This window comes from Fusarium graminearum, chromosome 4 (assembly GCF_000240135.3).
Source record: "Fusarium graminearum PH-1 chromosome 4, whole genome shotgun sequence".
NCBI lineage: Eukaryota > Fungi > Ascomycota > Sordariomycetes > Hypocreales > Nectriaceae > Fusarium > Fusarium graminearum.
In genome coordinates this window covers 4,920,280-4,938,187 of record NC_026477.1, presented here as the reverse complement: position 1 = coordinate 4,938,187, position 17,908 = coordinate 4,920,280, and the positions used below count along the sequence as shown (strand labels likewise).

Genomic DNA, 17,908 nt, shown 5'->3' with positions numbered 1-17,908 from the left:
GATGCTTGTGTTCAGAGGCTCGCCTGGAAGACGAGCTCATCAAGTTGAAATTAGTAGTACAACAATCCTCTGTTCCTCTCTACTTGTCTATGTTCGTCTCCGTATTCCCTTTATAGTGCTGTTATAGGAAAACCCCATTAAACAATCGTCTCGAGCTCGCGGGCATAGCCCAGAGCATTCTCTATCACCATTTGGCTCATCTCCTTGTTCTGGTCACCATTCTCGCCTTCAGCAGCATCGGGGAAATAGATGTGACCGTCGCGAACAATCCAGCCACGGTGGTGAGCAAAGGAAATGACGTCGCCCTCGGAATCCAGGAAGAGAAGGGACTTTGTAGAACTAATAGGCAAGCTGGGGTACGCACGCTCACTGCTAGAAGCAATTTCGGAACGAATCTGGTTCTTAAGGATCTGCAATAGAGTCAGTATTGGTTGGATAGGAAACTGGGAACAATATGGGCGGTTTACCTCAGAAAATACGCTGTACTCGTCGCAAGGCACCTCACTGCTCTTCATGGCCTTCCACACCCGGTCGTAGGATCCTTCCATCAACCATCTCTCCAGACGGATAGGATAGCCCAGGTATCGATCACTCTCGACGTCACCGCCACCTCCTTCACGGTTCTCCAAGCTCTCAAGCTCAGTGTGAAACTCGGCATATCGACCCTGTGTCAGGAGAAGAAGCAAGCTCAGACCAGTAACCTTGTTACGCTCGAGAAGGTTGGGTGGGAGAACGGAAGCTGGCAGCTCGTAGAAAGGCTGGAGCTGCTGGACGTAGCGAGTGAAGGCTTCGGGGTTGCGAGCGCGGATGGCAAATAAGGCGCCCTGTTCATAAGTCTCACGGGCGAGAGGCAGAAGCTGGGTGGGGGTCGAAGGAGATGGCGTCAGGGCGTTGAGTTTGAGTAGAGCGAGCTTGGCCTTAGAGAGGAGGGCGTTGGCATCAGTATAGCTCATGGAGGGGGAGTGCTTGAGTTGAGAGATGATCTGAGAGAGATTGCGTTCGGCCATGGTGGGCGATGGGTTGTAAGTGTGTATTCTAATATATCGGACGTATAAGCGAGCAGAGAGGGGTTGGCGAGAGAGTGGTTGTGGTGGAGATGCGATCAATGGAGTGTTGTTGGTGGTTGAGGATAGTGTTGACGATGATATCCATTCAAGCTTCACCAGGCTGCATCCAGTGACGCGAGGCCACGGCACATGCCTGTGGTGTGCTAGGTGCTTTGTTGCAGGGAGCTCCGGATAAAGGTTGGTCCGGGCGTTCAATTCCTAATTCAAGGCGGTAAATTTGAGCATAATCGGCCCTGTAGCAGCCTTTGAGCAAGAAAAGGCTGGTCAAACGCCGCAACTAATAGGATTCTGTTGCTTGCCGGATAAATCTCTGATACTACCTATCCTGGATTATAGAATCTGAATCTTCTTCTGACTCAGTGGCATTGTGGAGGTATGTAACTGAACGAGATGGCCTATGTTTGGTGCCCGTCATCTTGCTCAGGTGGCCTGTAGATACCTGCCATGAGAGATGTAACGCCACAGATGAAGCCTGAGGGCTCTCAACTGTCAGCTTCGGTCTGTGAGATTAGCGTTAATAGTACGTATATTCATGCCACAATAGTTCACAGCTTATTTGTATCACCATCGACATGCTTCGTGGGTTTATGAAGTTGTGTTTGTGTGCGTGTAACTCTTCTATACTCCGACGTACAACAATTACAACCTCTAGTTGCTGGCCCTCTTCCCAGCCGAAAATGAATAGCCCCCTTGTTCCATTATTCTATTCCAATGTCAAACTGCTCCTTAGGTACTAAGACATGTATGAAAATAGTAACTGAGGCTATGCTGAGTGAACACATCATTTGGTCTCGGCATGTACTATAGCTCAGCTAGGAGAACTCAGTGAATTGATGGGGCGTACGGCAAAGACAAAGGTCGAACTGACTGCCTAGGAAGTAGGAGGCGTCATACTTAGTAGGGTGAGCCATCGTAATTGACCTCATTGTACTATGTAGATGCCTACCACGACCACCTGCTGGCATGATCTTGAGAGTTGCTTGAATCTCGAAATTTGAGAACGAGGCAAATGTGTTAAGGCAAGGCTGGCAGTGGAATTGACTGTACTAATTACAAGATTTTATGCTTGCATCAATCTGCGCATCTGCTTTGCGTCGTATTTTTGCATTCATTTATTCTTTCAAGGTACCTAGGTAGGTAGGTACCTAAGTAGTGAGTGTCTGTAAGGTTGGTCAATGAGAGGGCCACCTTCTGTCTACCTACGTACAATAAGCGGGCTAGTGGGCTGCCTGCGCTCATAGGTCTGTACATGGTATTTCCAGAAATTTAGTACTACTGGGTACTAACCCAGGCAAGAGGCATCTGATGTCGAACATCTACTTGCTACCTTAGTAGTCTAGTTAGTACCTTAGTAGGTCGAGATATTCGTTTCATTCGACTGATTAGAATCCTTACTTTCTGCATCTTGTTTTGTTTCGGTTCCCCGGTATCGCTAAGCACTAAGGTAACTCAGCTGCCTACGCATTACCCCTCGATCAATCAAAAAGACAACCCAAAGATTGCAACGTTCAATCTCAACCTGGTAATCTTGAAACCAAACGTGCCGTTGCTAGATAAAGGGTCTGGAGTAAGATCCCTGTCGCGAATCCAGAATCACGACACTTGGAGTTACCACACACCCTATTCTCTGCTCGCCATCTAGGGATTAGAAAACTTGGCTGTCGAGAACACCAGTGGCGGCGGATTAGTACGTCGATTTTTGCCTGGCATTTGAGACCAAACTCTTGCTTGGGTCATCGCAAGCCATTACCTATCACCTGGGCGGGTTGCAAGACAGCCCAGACAGCACCAGCCTCGCTAACTTCCCCACGTACATCTGTCGTGCATCTCTTTTCTGCCCCGCCCGCTATCTCCCAACCGCCCACCTTCTATTCTTACCTGGCAGTGTTCCTTATGCCGGCTAGTAGTGATTGTGGTGTCGCAGTTACAGTTACAGTTACAGCTCCAAGCAGGTTCTGATTAAAAGTGCCTACATACCGGCCCTTGAACTGACGAATACATAACGAACCCTCCAGACCTCAGCCAACATCATACTCTTTTCTTTGTTATCGACCTACTCATTCCTCCTATCTTCTTTCTCGGCCCCATCCCCTCAGCCGCAACGCATCTAGTCACCCGCAGTTCCAGCCGCAATGGCAAGCTATCAGCAATATGCTCAGCTCGGCAAGAAATCCAACAACTCAACCGCTGCTGGTAATTCGTCATGTAAGCAATCCACAGTGCTCTCGTCATCTTTGACTCCACGTCCTGCGACCCCTTGTGAGAGCTGATATGCAGAAGCGGCCTCGGAACATTTTTACGAAGCTCCTTTACCAGGTTGATTTACTTGCTTGCTGGCTTTTATGACTGATTGATGATCAACTTCGAACAACCAGACATGGGCCCCTTGTCTATAACCCAAAACTCAAAGTGCAAAACATGTGCATAATACTGGGAATGCCTCATTACGACTAGCCACAAAGATACCTGTCTTCTGCACGATATGTCACCCACAGAAGGCAAGCTGGCAAGGTTCCTGGGACCTCCAGCGTTGATGCTCATCGCTGCAAAGCTATTTACGTCTGGCGCCTAGTGCACTGCCTCCATTACTGGTACCGAGTTGCCAAGCCACTATGGATCTCAAACACGTCTCGTCTCAGAGTGCAATTATGCCTGGATATCAGAAAAATCCGAAGAGGCCGTATGTTGCCTGGCACACTGCCTTTTACGGGTTGTTGCTCGAGATACCTTTCCTGCAAGCTGGGATCTTACGGCAGTTGAGGCCTCGCTCTTACACGGGAATCGCAAACATCTTCAGCCCCCAACTGGCGCTCCCAAACCGGGCCTTGCCTAGGTACGAATTGGCGCTTCATGTTCCCTGTAGCAAGACCCCTGAAGAATGTTGGGTCTCTGTCCAGTATCCCCGTTGCATAATCGTTACAGTGCAATGCACATCCCCTCTTGGCCGGGCTTCAGCATATTATTAGTCTACTACGTGGTTCTCGACCTTGCTGCGGCAAATTTAGCCGTCGCAGACTTTAAATTGGAACCGTTGCCATCAATCAGTCTATTGAGCAAGCAAGCAAGCAAGCATTCAACCTGGGAACTCAATCAAGCCAGCGCCCTAACGCACGCGCATATTAAACAGCCTACCGTTTGCTGGCTTGAGGCAAAGAGGGGTTACGCCGCCGCTTCTGCAGTCATCGGCGACAGCGCCCCGTCAGCTCTTACATTTGTTCCTAAGGAACGACAACAAGGGCCCCCTTCTTTATTCGTCGTATCCCCCGACCCTCTTGCTGACATCTTACGTCCTTTTTTGCGATAGACGGCCAACGAACCGAGATGGCTCCCCCACAGTTAGGCGCGACCTTCGTACCGGGCGGTTTCGATGACTATTATATGCCAGAAGTCGTTGCTCCCTCCCCTCAACGGTATGCTCTCTTGGCTGTTCCCCCTTAATCCCATTTTCAAATCAGTCTCCAGTTTCCATTTCCCAGATACCCATCCTCCTTTCACAGCCCGATCCTTTACACAACGTGCCAGGACCGGATGCGGTTGCAACGGTGAAAAGGTGGGGCATGCTGACGATTCTTTGTTGTTATTGTATCTAGGGTAACCCCTCAGGTCCCTCAAAATATGCAAGAGGACCTCCAACGCATGGAGCTTGAAGCCACTTCTGTTGAACCGCGATCTCAAACCGGCCCTCGTCACTCTCGAGAACCCTCACTGTCGACTTACACCAATCCTCGGGGAACCGACCCGCCTCGGCCCCAGACTGCAACACAGGTCTCAAACGACGACATCCGCGCATACCAGTCTACCGATAAGATCACCGAGAGTCTCAACGCTATGAGCTTCGACGCCCCCTCATTTTCACCTTTTCCCAAGGTCAAGGGCGATAACATTCCCCCAACCGACGAGGAAAAAGAAGAAATTCTTTGGAACGCGCGCAAGCACGTTCTTCACTCACAAAATGTCTCCATGCAAATTACATGGGCGCGCGACGTCCTTACTTGGGCCGACATCTCCCAAGAGTCTATGATTCGGGAATATGGCGAGAAGGGTCGTCCCGCCACGCCTCGGATAGAACACGAGCTTCGAGTCGATGCTCTCAATATCATCACCTACCTTTCACAACAAGAGCACCCCGAAGCTCTATACATGCGCTCGAAATGGCTCGAATTTGGTAAATTCGGCAACCGTGTTGACAAGCGCGAGGCTTATATTGGCTACAAGCGCGCCGCAGAGCTCGGCCATGGACGATCCGAATATCGTATGGGCATGTTGTACGAACAATCTAATGACATGTCTAAGGCCAAGGAGCACTATTACCGCGGCCTTTCTCTCAAGGACTCGGCCTCCTTGTACAGAATGGGTATGATGAGTCTTTTAGGTCAACACGGCGAGACCAAGGATTATCAGACTGGTTTGGAGCGGATACAGGCCGCAGCTGATAGCTCGGACGAAGATGCTCCCCAGGGTGCATATGTTTATGGTATGCTCATAGGACGCGACTTGCCAGACATCACTATCCCTGACGGTCTACTGCCCAACAACCCCGTAACCACTAAGATGTATATCGAGAAGTCCGCTTATTTGGGCTTTGCTAAAGCTCAACTCAAGATGGGCCAAGCATACGAACTTTGCCAATTCAGCTGCGAATTCAACCCATCCTTCTCTCTCCATTACTATGGCCTTGCTGCTAAGCAAGGTCTTCCCGAGGCAGCCCTAGGCGTCAGTCGATGGTTCCTTTTTGGTTATGAAGGTGTTTTCAAGAAGAACGAGTCTCTGGCGTACAAGTATGCTCAGGAAGCTGCAGCCGCTAAGCTGCCCACTGGAGAGTTTGCCTTGGGCTATTACAACGAAATAGGAATTCACGTTGAAAAGAGCTTGGCAGAGGCTCGAAAGTGGTACCAACTCGCTGCAGAACATGGCAACCAAGATGCCCTCGGTCGCCTCGAGTCCCTGGACGACAATAACACTCTATCAAAATCCGATCATGAGACTACCACACTGACCCGTATCAAGTCGCAACATGGATCCCAACGAGGAAAGCGCCCCGATCGCTTCAAGCAACCATCACAACAGATGCCGACACTTAGCGAAGGCAGCGCCCCTGTCTCGCCCTCGCTGGACGGGCCAGGTAACTCTTCTCTGGGAATGCGACCTACCATCGTCTCGGAGCATGTTAATTTCCCCGATCCTTCGCGAGCTTCTTTTGTACTGCCAGCCAGCTCGACCGATAGAGCTCCTGCCTTCAACGTACGATTGGATTCCAACCAGCCGCCGGCTCGACCACAGTCAGCAGCTCCCTATCCCGAGGATGACCGACCGCCGCCCCTGACTGTCCGTTCTAAGTCAACGGCACCATACCCGGAGGACGACACTCAGACTTCTCCTCGATTTAACCAGGGCCAACACGTGGGTCCACCCTCCGATCGCGCAGCAAGCGCCTTTGGCATCAATCCTCAGGCGGGTGCTGGCCGACCTATGCCTCAGTCCCAGTCCATGGGTAACCTTCATCCCGGTGGCCCTGGCGGACCAGGGCGACCTGATCCTCGCAACAGAGCTGCATCTACAGGATGGGAAAGTGGCCAACAAGGTCCTGGAGGTCGTCCTTCTCCTTACCCCGAAGACAATGGTGCTCAGTATCCAGGCGGCCTTCAGAAAGCTCCAACCGGCGGGCAATACTCGCCAGGCTTGCAGAACCCACAATCTCAAAACTACGAACGTTTCTCTCGAGTACCTGGGGCTAGCGGTCGTCCCGAGCGTGGGAGCTCCTTGCCTCAGGGCCAGCAGCAACAGCAGCAACAGCCGCAATCCCCGCCCAACGCACGGCCTCCACGCACTTCAAGTGCGCAGCCGCCTATGGGTGGTGGCGGACCTGGCGGTAGGCCATCCCCAGGACCTTTCGGCGGACCTCAGGGAGGACCTCAAGGGGGTCCTTCTGGTCCGCCAAGGACTGGAAGCGCTCCCCCATCACAGTTCCAGAGACCCGACAACAAGCCGAGCCCTGCTCCTAGCGCTCAAACCATGCCCACAAAACCTGGCAAGCAGGGTCCAGCGACATTTGAAGATATGGGTATTCCGCAAGGAAAGGCGGACAGTGATTGTGTAAGTTCCCTCGTACGTACAGGAGTGTTGCAGACAGATGGCTAACTAAATTTGCAGGTTGTCATGTAGACCTGAGAGGCAAATGACCAAGACACAGTGGCGGAGGAACGCATGAATCACTTGATAAAGAACACATAAAGCTGGGAGCGCAGGGTCATCTTTTTTGGAGCCAAGCCCACAAGCGGAAACATTTGTATTGGGCTCCAAAGTAAATATTCGTGAGAACAGGCTGGTGGGGTTATGGCGCGGATGCGCTGTTTGTTTGGACATCGACTATTGTAAGTGTAGTTTCTCAATGTACTGGTGGAAATAAACCCACGGAAAGCTCTGTGTAGATGGCGATACATTATGAAGAACTGCATCTTTTTTCAAACAGTGCCTGTTTCAGAATTGTCTTGTTCGGCGTCCACACAACAACATTGTCGCCATACTAAACAATTGAGATGCTGTTCTATCATTCAATGACGGCATGTCCAAGTGAACAAGCAGCTGGAACAACGAGTGCGATGCGGGCACACACACACACACACATGTTGACCCTGAGATTAGACAGAAAAGGCCAACCAGTATATAAACCCGCTGTGGGACGTTGCGATTTTGGTTCTTTTGGAATTCAGACATCTTCAATCAATAACCGAGACAGTTTTTGACAGGTTTACAAACATCACCATCAAGCTATTGAGAACACATTCCACGCATACTCCTCTCTGACATCTCTTACCAGTAACTTGCATATACAAGCAAAATGGACCGTTCTAGTCAGGATATTGACCTTGAGTCTCTTGGCTCGATTGATTCAGCCCATCATCAACCAGTCCCAGAACGAACAGTCTCTCGTACTGACACCAACACCGATGAAGCTGCCTTGGAAGAGTTCGAGCCGAGCATCTTGGAGCGAGCTGTGGATTCAATCTGGGGTAAATTCTCATCGAGCGATGGAAGCGACCAGGTACCTCATCCTGACCGTGGTTGGAGGTCATGGTGTAGCATCCTGTCATGTCATTTGATCTTTATGAACACTTGCGGTTGGGTTAACTCTTCCGGTGCTTTCCAGATGTATTACACTGAGAATACGTCTCTTCCCGCAGGCAATATCTCATGGATCGGATCTATCGGCGCTTGCTTTCTCTTCTTCTTTGGGGCTCTGACGAGCTGCCTGGTCTATGCTAATACTGTTTGCTGGATCTTCAGTATAGGCATTATCCTGCAGTTCTTCGGTCTCATTCTTACTTCGGTATGTAGGGAATACTGGCAGTATATCCTGGCGCAGGGCGTTTTGATCGGCTTGGGTCACGGTCTCATCTTCTGTCCTGCTCTTGCAGTTCTCTCAACTGACTTTGCGACACGAAGACCCCTTGAGATCGGTGAAGCTGGTCACCTTGATCCTCGCGCTGATACTGGTCAAACCCAAAGTCAAGCCTTGTCAATCTCATCCGATCATTGGGTTTTCCATGCTCAAGGATATCGAGTATATCGTGTTTGTCGTCGCTTCCTTCTGCACTACGATGGGTTTACATTGCTTATTATTTCTTAGCATTGTATTCACGAACCGCCTTCAATGTCCCCCTCTCTTCTGAGAAATCACTACAACTGCTCGTAATCTTCAACGGCACTGGTATTGTCGGCTACTTTGCCACGTTCGTGACAGGGCGTGCCTATTGGATTATCAATATATTAACACTAGTCACGCTAGCCGCATCACTATTCCTATACTTTTGGATAGCCGTACAAAATTCTGTGGGCCTGTACGTTTGTTCTGCATTCTATGGTATCGTTGCCGCAGCTGTACAGAGTCTTTTGTCTACGGGCGTGTTGTCGTTCACAGGGGATCAGGACAGGCGCGGGTGAGAGCCAGCATGACGTTCATGGTCGCGAGCATTGCGGCGTTGACTGGACCGCCCATTGCAGACGCAATCATAGAGCTACAAGGGAGCTATATGGGTGCGCAAGTTTTTGGCGGGTCGGTGACACTGTTGGGTTTTGCAATTTTGGTTGCAGCGAGGATTATGTGGATGAAAAGAACCAGCGTTGGATGGTTAGAAAAGAATCTGAGCATCCACGGATTCTGAGTTTCGGGGATTGGGAGGAGTTGGAAGGAGTTGGGCGTTTATTTCATGATTTCCAAGTACACTAGTGATGCTGGCCATCCTCCGTGGGAAGCTAATTGCTCTTATGCGGATAGCATCGCCGTAGAGACGTCATGTTGCTAACAATACCCACGCGGGATAACATGAACTTATGAGAAGATGTCGTCGTTCGCCATGCCGTTGAATTTGGACGCTGTAGGGTATCCTCGCGTTGATGAGTAAGCGTACCACTTCGATTCATGATCGCTATCCAGTCTGATGTAGCAGAAACAATGGCCTTTAAGCTTTGGGGCATAGAAATAAACAGCCTGAGGCTATAGTCTAAAGAGCATAAACTGACTTGCTGATTTCGTCTCTTATACCTCGAGCAGCCAACGCTTCTGGTACTACAGTATGAGGTAAGTGTTTTGGTCTACTGACTTACACGACCATCTCCACCTGCACCGACCAATTTGACAATAAACCGTCGGTACATACAACTCAACGTCTCGGTATAAAAGCACGTACTGCATGGCTCGACCAATGAGACAGGACTGCGAAGATCTTATCATATGAATGAAGCCATGTGCACTGCTCTGATCAGTAAGACATCGTTTTTGTGATATTTTCGGCAACATAGTTGGGATGCCTGTCTGTGAGTTGCTTGGTAAAGCGCCACTGCCTCGATTAAAGATGACTAGTCTGACTACTAAGAAACTGTCGAGGATTTATTTTATAAAAGATGAAGGTGAGGGAGGTACTGGGTACCTATATCAAACAATTCACACAGCCTGATGAGCCTGGAGTGTTCTGCACGAGGCCGTCTGACTGTCTAGCAGGAGGGTGACTACTTCTATGGACGGCCAACAACAGTCGGCCCCCTGCAACTGGCCAAGCGTTATAACCTGTATTCTTCGATTCGAGTCCCCATGCATTCACCCGGTCATTGGCCTAGACGTTTCTACTCCATGGATTGTTTGCTGAAAAAGCTGCTTCACTCGGCTGTGATTCTCGAATGTACCTTTTTGGTTTGTATACATCGACGACCCACATCATTTTCAACCATCCTCGGAAACGTTTTCTAGATGTTAGCAAAGCGAATGAATTGATTAATCATGATTCTGGTTTGGAAGATCATTAACTGGGCGATTCTTGTGCTGATTTAGTGACTGATGAAAACACTGAGCCAGCTTTACTGCATATCCAGCCTGGACCAAGGGGTCATCGGTATTTTCGTCTGGTTAAGCAATTTCCCTAAAGTGAGTGCCAGCCGTCAACAGCTGGCAGCCGCAAAAAATAAAAAGCATTCGCATTCACATCGACAGCCTTGGATTGTTTGTTATTGATCCTGCGTTCCCCCTCCCGTCGCCTTCTTCTTTCCTTCTTTCCTTTTTCTTCTTCTTCTCTAAACCACCCCTCTCTTATCTCCCCGTTGTCAACCCTGTGCTGGTATGATTTGCTCTCCTACTCTACGATCTTTATTACTAATCCTGTGCCTAGATCACTTGCATCCATCTGAGAAATCTACGTACCTTTAGCATCATGGCCGCGAGGCTGAAAAGTCAAGGCCAGCAGCGGCAGGAGCGATCTCTATCGCTTGACGAAGCCCTCTACAACCATCTTGCTCTCCCCCCTCACCTTCCTCACAGGCAGGATTCAAACCTGACCGGCATAGAAAATGCCCTTACAGATCGTCTGCTTGCATCTGTAAAGCATCTTCAAAGCCTTCCCAACAATGGACACAGCACCATGTGGGACTCCGTCCGACGTGGCGTGGAAACCACCAAGAGTATCCACATCGGAGGTCATGTCGACCGCACTGCCCTTGCAAGAGAACTGAGCGGCCTCGGAGACTCGGATTTTTTGGCCGTTTATGTATCAAGTCAGAATTGTGCACTCTACATCCGTCGATCCCTTGAGTAAGTTAGGCGCCTACTACCCGTACCCCCGTCCCACCCGGCGTTATCCCCACCCGGCGTTATCCCCACCCGGAGCTGTCCCCGCCCGGCGCGGGCCTGGGCCCACTGTCCCTTCCCTACTCCTTCCCTCCTAAAGATAGGTAATAGCAGTCATAATTTGCCTTACTGACGTTTCGAACAGTCCGGTCCTTGGTGCCTCAGTAGTTTTCGAGGCCTTCGAAACTTCAGCTCGCAACGAAGATGTTCTAGCGACCGATAACGCTCTTCAGTGGGACTTCCCTGGTTGTGCAGTGGCTATTCCGCTTGACACTTTCCACGAGAATGGCTTCGTTTCACACCTTGCCAATTTCCTCGACAATGCATCTCGCGAAACTCTATCAGAGTTCTCCGCCCATGCACTCAAAGCCGGAGCTTCGATGCCCGAGTATCGGAATGCTTCTGAGCCCGCTCTCATATCCTCCATGCTCATGGGAATCCTCCAACAGAGTGGCCGCCGACTTGCACCAACCCTTTTGCAGAAGATGGTGCGAGATGATGTCCTATGGAGGAATGCCGAAAAGCCTTGGAGACGACTCCCGTACTGGCTTGTGTTGCGTGTCGCCATGTCCCGCTACCTTGCCCAACGCCTTGGAGGCGAGATTGGCCGTATCGAGTACAAGTTTTTGCTGGCGCACCTCCTTAGCGAGTTCCTCAGCCATATACAGCGAACGAACATTGGTATAGATCGATTAGACTTCCTCAAGAAAAAGATCTGCAGACGTCTAGTCAAGCTGGATCTTGACAACGAGAGGGCCCAAGACCCTAGTACAACTGACAGGGTCGAGTATCTGTTTTCACGTCTCAGCCCAGGCATTCAGAATGCAGTCTCAAAGGCAAACCAGTTCATCGAGGCTACCTGGAAGCAACAAAAACTTGCCATGACCAAGACTATCCCCGTTCTTCCAAAACAAGCAACTTTTGAAGATACACGGGTGGACTTGAAGATCAGTGGACAGTATTTGTACAAGATTTGGCAAGGGTTCTCTCGACCTGTCAGACTTGGACTAAAACAACAGAACACCGTCAGTGTTGCACAGGCTGCCAAGCAACACCTGATCTCGTTCGCTCGCGAGCATTTCAAGTTGATAGAAAAAGAGATGTCTTACAACAAATTCTGTGACGACTGCGGTCCTTTCCCCCGCCTAACGATTGAAACGGCAAGCACTTTCATCAGGGAATATCTACCACAAGCCTCCGTTTATGTGGACATTCCTGAGCTCAAAAGCACAATGATCCTAAACATCATGGATCTTTGGGTTACCATGGACAAGGCCGCATGTTCACTTTATTCTATCCTGGGAGAATTCCATCCTCTTTTCCGTCCAGAGATGATTGATGTTTTAATCCTCCCTACGGTAGCTGAGATGAAGCGACTCCAAAGGGTCCAAGTCTATCTTCAAGATCGTATTGCTTCATGCAGAGGGTCGACCGTGAGCATCTTTGATGATCCGGTTCGTGGGTCTTTTGCACATCGTTTCTATGACTCGTCCGACATGTCTGATGAGATGAAGGACTTACATGAGTCAATCGAAACTTGGGCCACGAGTGTGCGCACTAATAAGGAGAAGGAGTGGAAAACCAAGACCGAAGAATACGCTCGATTATCAAAAAGTGTGGATGAGAGCACTTGTTTGTACTTGGTCAATGATAACGACCCATTCGCTTTGCCTGTACACGATGACCACAACTGCCGTCGGTGCTTCTTGAAGCGCGCGATGAACAGAATTCAGATACAGGCCTACGAACATCCTCTGCCTTCCGATCCATTTGTCGCAAAGGCTGTGATTTTTGAGCTCCTCTGTCCCCAGACTTTGGCGACATATCGAGATGTAACTTGGACCATCATGTCGCACCTGGCTATGCCAGCGGAGGAAGGTATTGAACCAAAGTGTTGGGCTCGGGGATATCAGCAATTGCATCAATTTTCCAACAACTCATCCATGAGTTGCTCTCTGGCATCCGTCACCAAGCCATGTAAGTTCAGGCTATAGTCCCTCTCTTAAGACCTCCATATTCTTTATTTATGAATCCGTCAAACCTATACTCACAATTGTGGTCTATTTAGTTCTCACAACACATTATGCCACTTTGAGATTCCCTGTGGAATGGGATGATGGTCGATCAGGGGTTTGTCGACCAAACGGACTGAAGCTGACCTATTGTGATGATCGCTCGAAGCGGTGGCCTAGTCGCCGAGGCCACCTCAGCTTCTTACAACATGTAAAGTTTCAGATCCCTCGCTCACCACAATCCACTTTCTCTCAGATCATACAAGACACCTCCGCTAAGAGTGTCTATGGAGCCTCATCCTACGAGATCATGGCAACAGCATTGAGATGTCCCCAGGGAACCAATGTGCATGAGTACCTTGCATTTCAGACAGTTGCTTCAGGCAAGTCTAGGCGTTGGTTGTCGATCCTCACGGAGCTGGCGTCTGCCAACTTGAACTTTTCTAATGAGGCAACTGTTATGCTTCTGTGTCATCTGGCTATCCAGTGTGGCCCCTTGGACAGTACCGGAAGTGCTTTCAGACTTATTCACGAAGTGTTCCGTGACCCGAACTTCTGTATGAGGTTCCTCGAACAGCTCTCATTTCGCCTCGACAGTCTGTCTGCCAACTGGAGAGAAACCCATCTGATGGAGCTGATCATCACTTTCACGATACGCACCTTGGACTTCGCATGGGAAGCCAATATGCCTAGCATCGCCGATGGCGCAATTTCTCTCCTCTTGCGAGCAAGAGCTACCTGCGTCCGCTGGTTCAAACTTCTCCGTGCCGAATCTTACAAGTTTGTGGACGCTGAAACAGCCCAGCGATTTCAGCAATATGCCTTGTGGGCTGCCATTTTGTGCAAGCGCACATTTACTCCTCTGGCACATGGACCACTGGGACTGGATGGCACGGCTCTCGAGATTTACATTCAAAGCAGCATTATGCTGAACGACAATCTTGTAGTCAAACTAGAAGCTCTACCACAGGTCCTCCAACATGCCATCATTCGGGATATTCGGCTTTCATACCGTCTTTCTGAGTTGGTATCCGAATCTATCCTTCATAATCCCGAGGCCTTCCGCCTTTCGCTTCGGGAAATGTGGCCAGAAGAGGAGGGATGCGCTAGGACGTTCAATGAACTGAAACTGGAGCCCGAAGCGCCTCGTTGGATCTCTTGCCGCACCAGAGTAGGCGAGGCTCTTGATACTGTGGACCAGATGGTCTTCTATAACTTTGTGCAAGGGACCTTGCTCGTGGACGGTTGTCCGATGGGGGTGAGTCTATTCTAATCGCTCGAACAGAAGGGGGGAAAGGAAGAGGACCCCAGAGAAACCCTCTTGGCTTGTTACGCCCAACTCTATGGTTCTTTTGTCTCATGAATTCTCATTCAACCCTTTCGCGTTCGACGTATAACTGCTATCGACTCCATAATGCTAACTTGCTTCACAGAAACTTCCACAAGACCCAAATCATGCAGTCGTATTGGAGGAGCTTTTTGGAAACCAATCTCTGATGACGTACCCGTCAAACCGTCCCAAAATGCAATATCTTCTCTGCTTAAAACCTTTCCGTTACCAAGTTCATGTCGGCTATAGCGAAACGGGGGAGCTTCTCGTGAGAGCCTTCCGCAAGCCATATTCATTGCAGCTCATACCCCGAGAGAAGTTCCGTAATGGCATTCATTCCGACTTACCAGGCCCGTTAGTGGACGATTGTTTCCACTGGCTGTAAGTTTACCCCATTACAAGATATCACGATACTTCCCACAGTTTGACTAACGAACACAGGAATCTAAGGAATGGTGAGGTCTTGATAACCAGAAAAACGAAGCCCTGGCCGGACAGTGACTTCAGATCATTCGTCCTTAGTATTCAAGATTCCACCTGTACTAGAAAACGGCTTTACAAGGGGAAACAGGCCAAAGACTACGTGATCAACACTTACAGTCCGCTGTTCAACCGTGTCACTAGAATCCTCGACTCTTTTGAGGATCGTGATCAGATTCTAGTGTACCAACCTGAAGGCCGTAACCTTGCCGTTGAACTTCGAAGACTGAACCTTACTTTTCATACAAACAAGAACCGACTCCTTCAATCACCTCAACTACAGTGCCAGATTGACGAAAACCAGGATGCTGGGACCTGGTACGGCCTACGCAGCAAGCTAGTATGTACTAGCCTTACCAACCCTATGCACAGGTCTATCTTGGTGCCCTTGGGCCACCTGGTTGCGCAGCCGGACGGATGCCATGTTACGGTGAGATTTAAGGCGACAGGAAAGTATGGTAGGTTCAACATCAACACGACTTTGGGAAGGATTGACTGTGCACCGGAGCCTACGCTGGTGTTCACTAAGGCGCTCCTTCATGCCTGCACCTCGTTTCTTTTGCCAGACCCTTTGACGGGTCGCACTGGAACTGAAGAAGCAATTCAGTGGCTTCAAGCAGGTATTTCACAACCATGGACACCACTCACGCCCCCTTCCATGGCTGTGTTGCGGAGGATTGCTCAGTTAACGCCCCAGAGAGTCTATTACCCCCAAGAACTCAAAGTAATGCGAACAGATTACTGGATTGACGAGTTACCTCTGAGACTACAAAGTTCTGCCTTCCGACCTATAGTGGACCGGATCCTAGAGGGTTCTGCAACGTTGGCGATATTCGCAACAAAGGACCAAGCTGCCATTGAACAACCGGAGTTACCTCCTGCTAGTGAGCCACACCTACACGCACGGGTATTGTTGCGACAAGAAGCTGTTGAAAGATATTTGGAAAGTACTTCCAGTCGCGCGCAACCCGTAAATCGCCACTATGCGTCTCGAGACCGACCTACTGTCAACAACATCATGCATCGCAACGTGCTCGAGGTTACTCACTTGATCCGCCAGTGGCCAAAGAACTTCAAGACTACGGATGGATTGGCCCAAATACTCTCACAAGGCGGGACTATTGGCGGTTTTGTAGCTCCTTTGGATGCGACCTCTCTCAATGAGAAGCTGAAGGTTGACATTCTTCAATCGTGGGGATCGCTAGTCCGGTTTGCTCGTGAGGCGGCCGCTGACCGTTACAAGTTGATGTACCTGCTCGGGCCAATGTCATTCCATCTGGATGCTAACATGCCACTTCTGAGAACTTTGGTTGCATCTGCAGTCTTTGCAGATCTCAATGATCTTGAGCTCCCACAGTGGGAGGAGTTCGAACATTTTCAACCAAACCAGACGCCACAGCTTGATTATGTCCTCCAACTTCTCAAACCCTATAAAGTCGCCCCGGAAGAGAGTGTTGCCGCGGGACTGGGACAATACTCAAGTGGCAAGGTTCTGAGAAAGTTGCAAATCGAGCGAGCTAAACATGAATCCAAGGTGGAAGACGACTGCAAGTTCTTCGCCAATCACCTTCTGAGCCAGTGGCCATGCTTAGAACCTACTGTAAGTGGCCTGGAACGTTCACTCCTGATCGATATCGGGCCTGCTTTGGAGGCTATCCGCCCAGAATGGAGACGACTGTTCATGAACAGAGACTTAGCCGAACATGTGAAAGAAGTCCAAGCTATTCTTGACAGACACACACTGGATGAGAGGTACGAACCTCCCCCGGTGCCTTCCTCGGAGGAGGTTTACACCGTGAGGATACGGGGGGGCGAGCTCGTGGACTTGCGTCAACTACTGGCGAAACCGTACCACATTGTCAAGGCGATTGCTGGAGAAAACATCACTCCGACGGAATGCCGTGGATCAACAGAACGGCCGTTTCTAAGCGAAAACGACTTTAGCCAACGTTTTGGTAATTTTGCATGGAATAGTAACAGAGGTACAGGTGCAGGATCTGTTGCCAATGGACGGAGGTTTGGCATTGCAAAGACTGGCGCAGATTTGTTCCCTACAGGCCGTCAAGTCACTGAGTCTGCCGCAAGACTGAGAACGATTGCTCAGCGCTTGGGCTCATCTAAGTCGGCAGTCAGACGCCGCTACGCCGATGACTTCCAGCAAAGCTTGAATGCATTTGAGCAGCTTGATACCTCGCAACGATTCACTGGCGTTATGCAGACACGGGATGCCGCTATCTCGCTGAGATCCAAAACTATCGAAGACGGCTTCTATGCCATCAGCTCAGCCTTAAATGTGCCGAGTCAAGTTTGTTCACAGAGACGCATCTTCTGGCTTCAGACTGGAAACCTGTGGCCAATTGTGACAAAATCAACCTTGCTCTCTTGCCTCGGTTCTGTAGCATCCCAGGGTTCTCACTTTGGGAGTGGAATGAAAAAGGCTCTTCTCAACATGGGGGTCAATATCACCAAATACCAAAGAGAGGTTCGCCTTCATGATCTGGCGTTGAAGAAAGTATCCGGCAGGTACCACGAAGAAGACTCCAACGAGGGCCACTCAAATTGGAGCCCAGAAGAATATCCAGATTGGCTACTTCTTGAGATCGAGTCTGATATGATGATTCGCCCTGTCCAGATTGATGTCGCCTTGGCGACAATTTCGCCCGAGTCCGGATCCAACTCTGTTCTACAGATGAATATGGGCCAAGGCAAGTAATTAAAGGAACTGTTGGCATGGCGTTCATATCAACTAACCAATTCTGCAGGCAAAACATCTTGTATTATTCCGATGGCGGCGGCAGCTCTTGCGAACAAGAAACAGCTTGTTCGAATCATTGTACCAAAAGCTTTGCTTCAACAAACGGCCCAGCTATTACAAGCCAGACTCGGAGGCATCCTAGGCCGTGGC

The 17,908-nt window shown here is 49.9% G+C and overlaps 4 protein-coding genes across 4 annotated transcripts; 3 read left to right on the top strand and 1 right to left on the bottom strand.

Annotated features, from left to right (window-relative positions):
- Positions 1-1,125, bottom strand: FGSG_07938 (uncharacterized protein). Its single transcript, XM_011329478.1, has 2 exons — positions 468-1,125; positions 1-410 (listed from the first exon to the last, which is right to left on the bottom strand). The coding sequence occupies exons 1-2, from the start codon at positions 1,005-1,007 to the stop codon at positions 138-140; spliced, it is 813 nt and encodes a 270-aa protein (XP_011327780.1). The 5' UTR covers positions 1,008-1,125; the 3' UTR covers positions 1-137.
- Positions 1,126-4,388: 3,263 nt separating this feature from the next.
- On the top strand, positions 4,389-7,501 carry FGSG_07937 (uncharacterized protein; the record flags this gene model as incomplete). Its single annotated transcript, XM_011329477.1, has 3 exons — positions 4,389-4,477; positions 4,658-7,160; positions 7,218-7,501. 3 exons carry the CDS (start codon positions 4,389-4,391, stop codon positions 7,227-7,229), a joined length of 2,604 nt encoding a protein of 867 aa, XP_011327779.1. The 3' UTR covers positions 7,230-7,501.
- Positions 7,502-7,905: 404 nt separating this feature from the next.
- On the top strand, positions 7,906-9,229 carry FGSG_07936 (uncharacterized protein; the record flags this gene model as incomplete). The annotated part of the gene is made up of 4 exons (XM_011329476.1): positions 7,906-8,394; positions 8,431-8,572; positions 8,695-8,905; positions 8,944-9,229. 4 exons carry the CDS (start codon positions 7,906-7,908, stop codon positions 9,227-9,229), a joined length of 1,128 nt encoding a protein of 375 aa, XP_011327778.1.
- Positions 9,230-9,919: 690 nt separating this feature from the next.
- On the top strand, positions 9,920-17,716 carry FGSG_13253 (uncharacterized protein; the record flags this gene model as incomplete). The annotated part of the gene is made up of 8 exons (XM_011329475.1): positions 9,920-9,983; positions 10,100-10,254; positions 10,417-10,485; positions 10,727-11,145; positions 11,327-13,158; positions 13,250-14,451; positions 14,627-14,904; positions 14,947-17,716. The coding sequence occupies 8 exons, from the start codon at positions 9,920-9,922 to the stop codon at positions 17,714-17,716; spliced, it is 6,789 nt and encodes a 2,262-aa protein (XP_011327777.1).
- Positions 17,717-17,908: the final 192 nt, after the last annotated feature.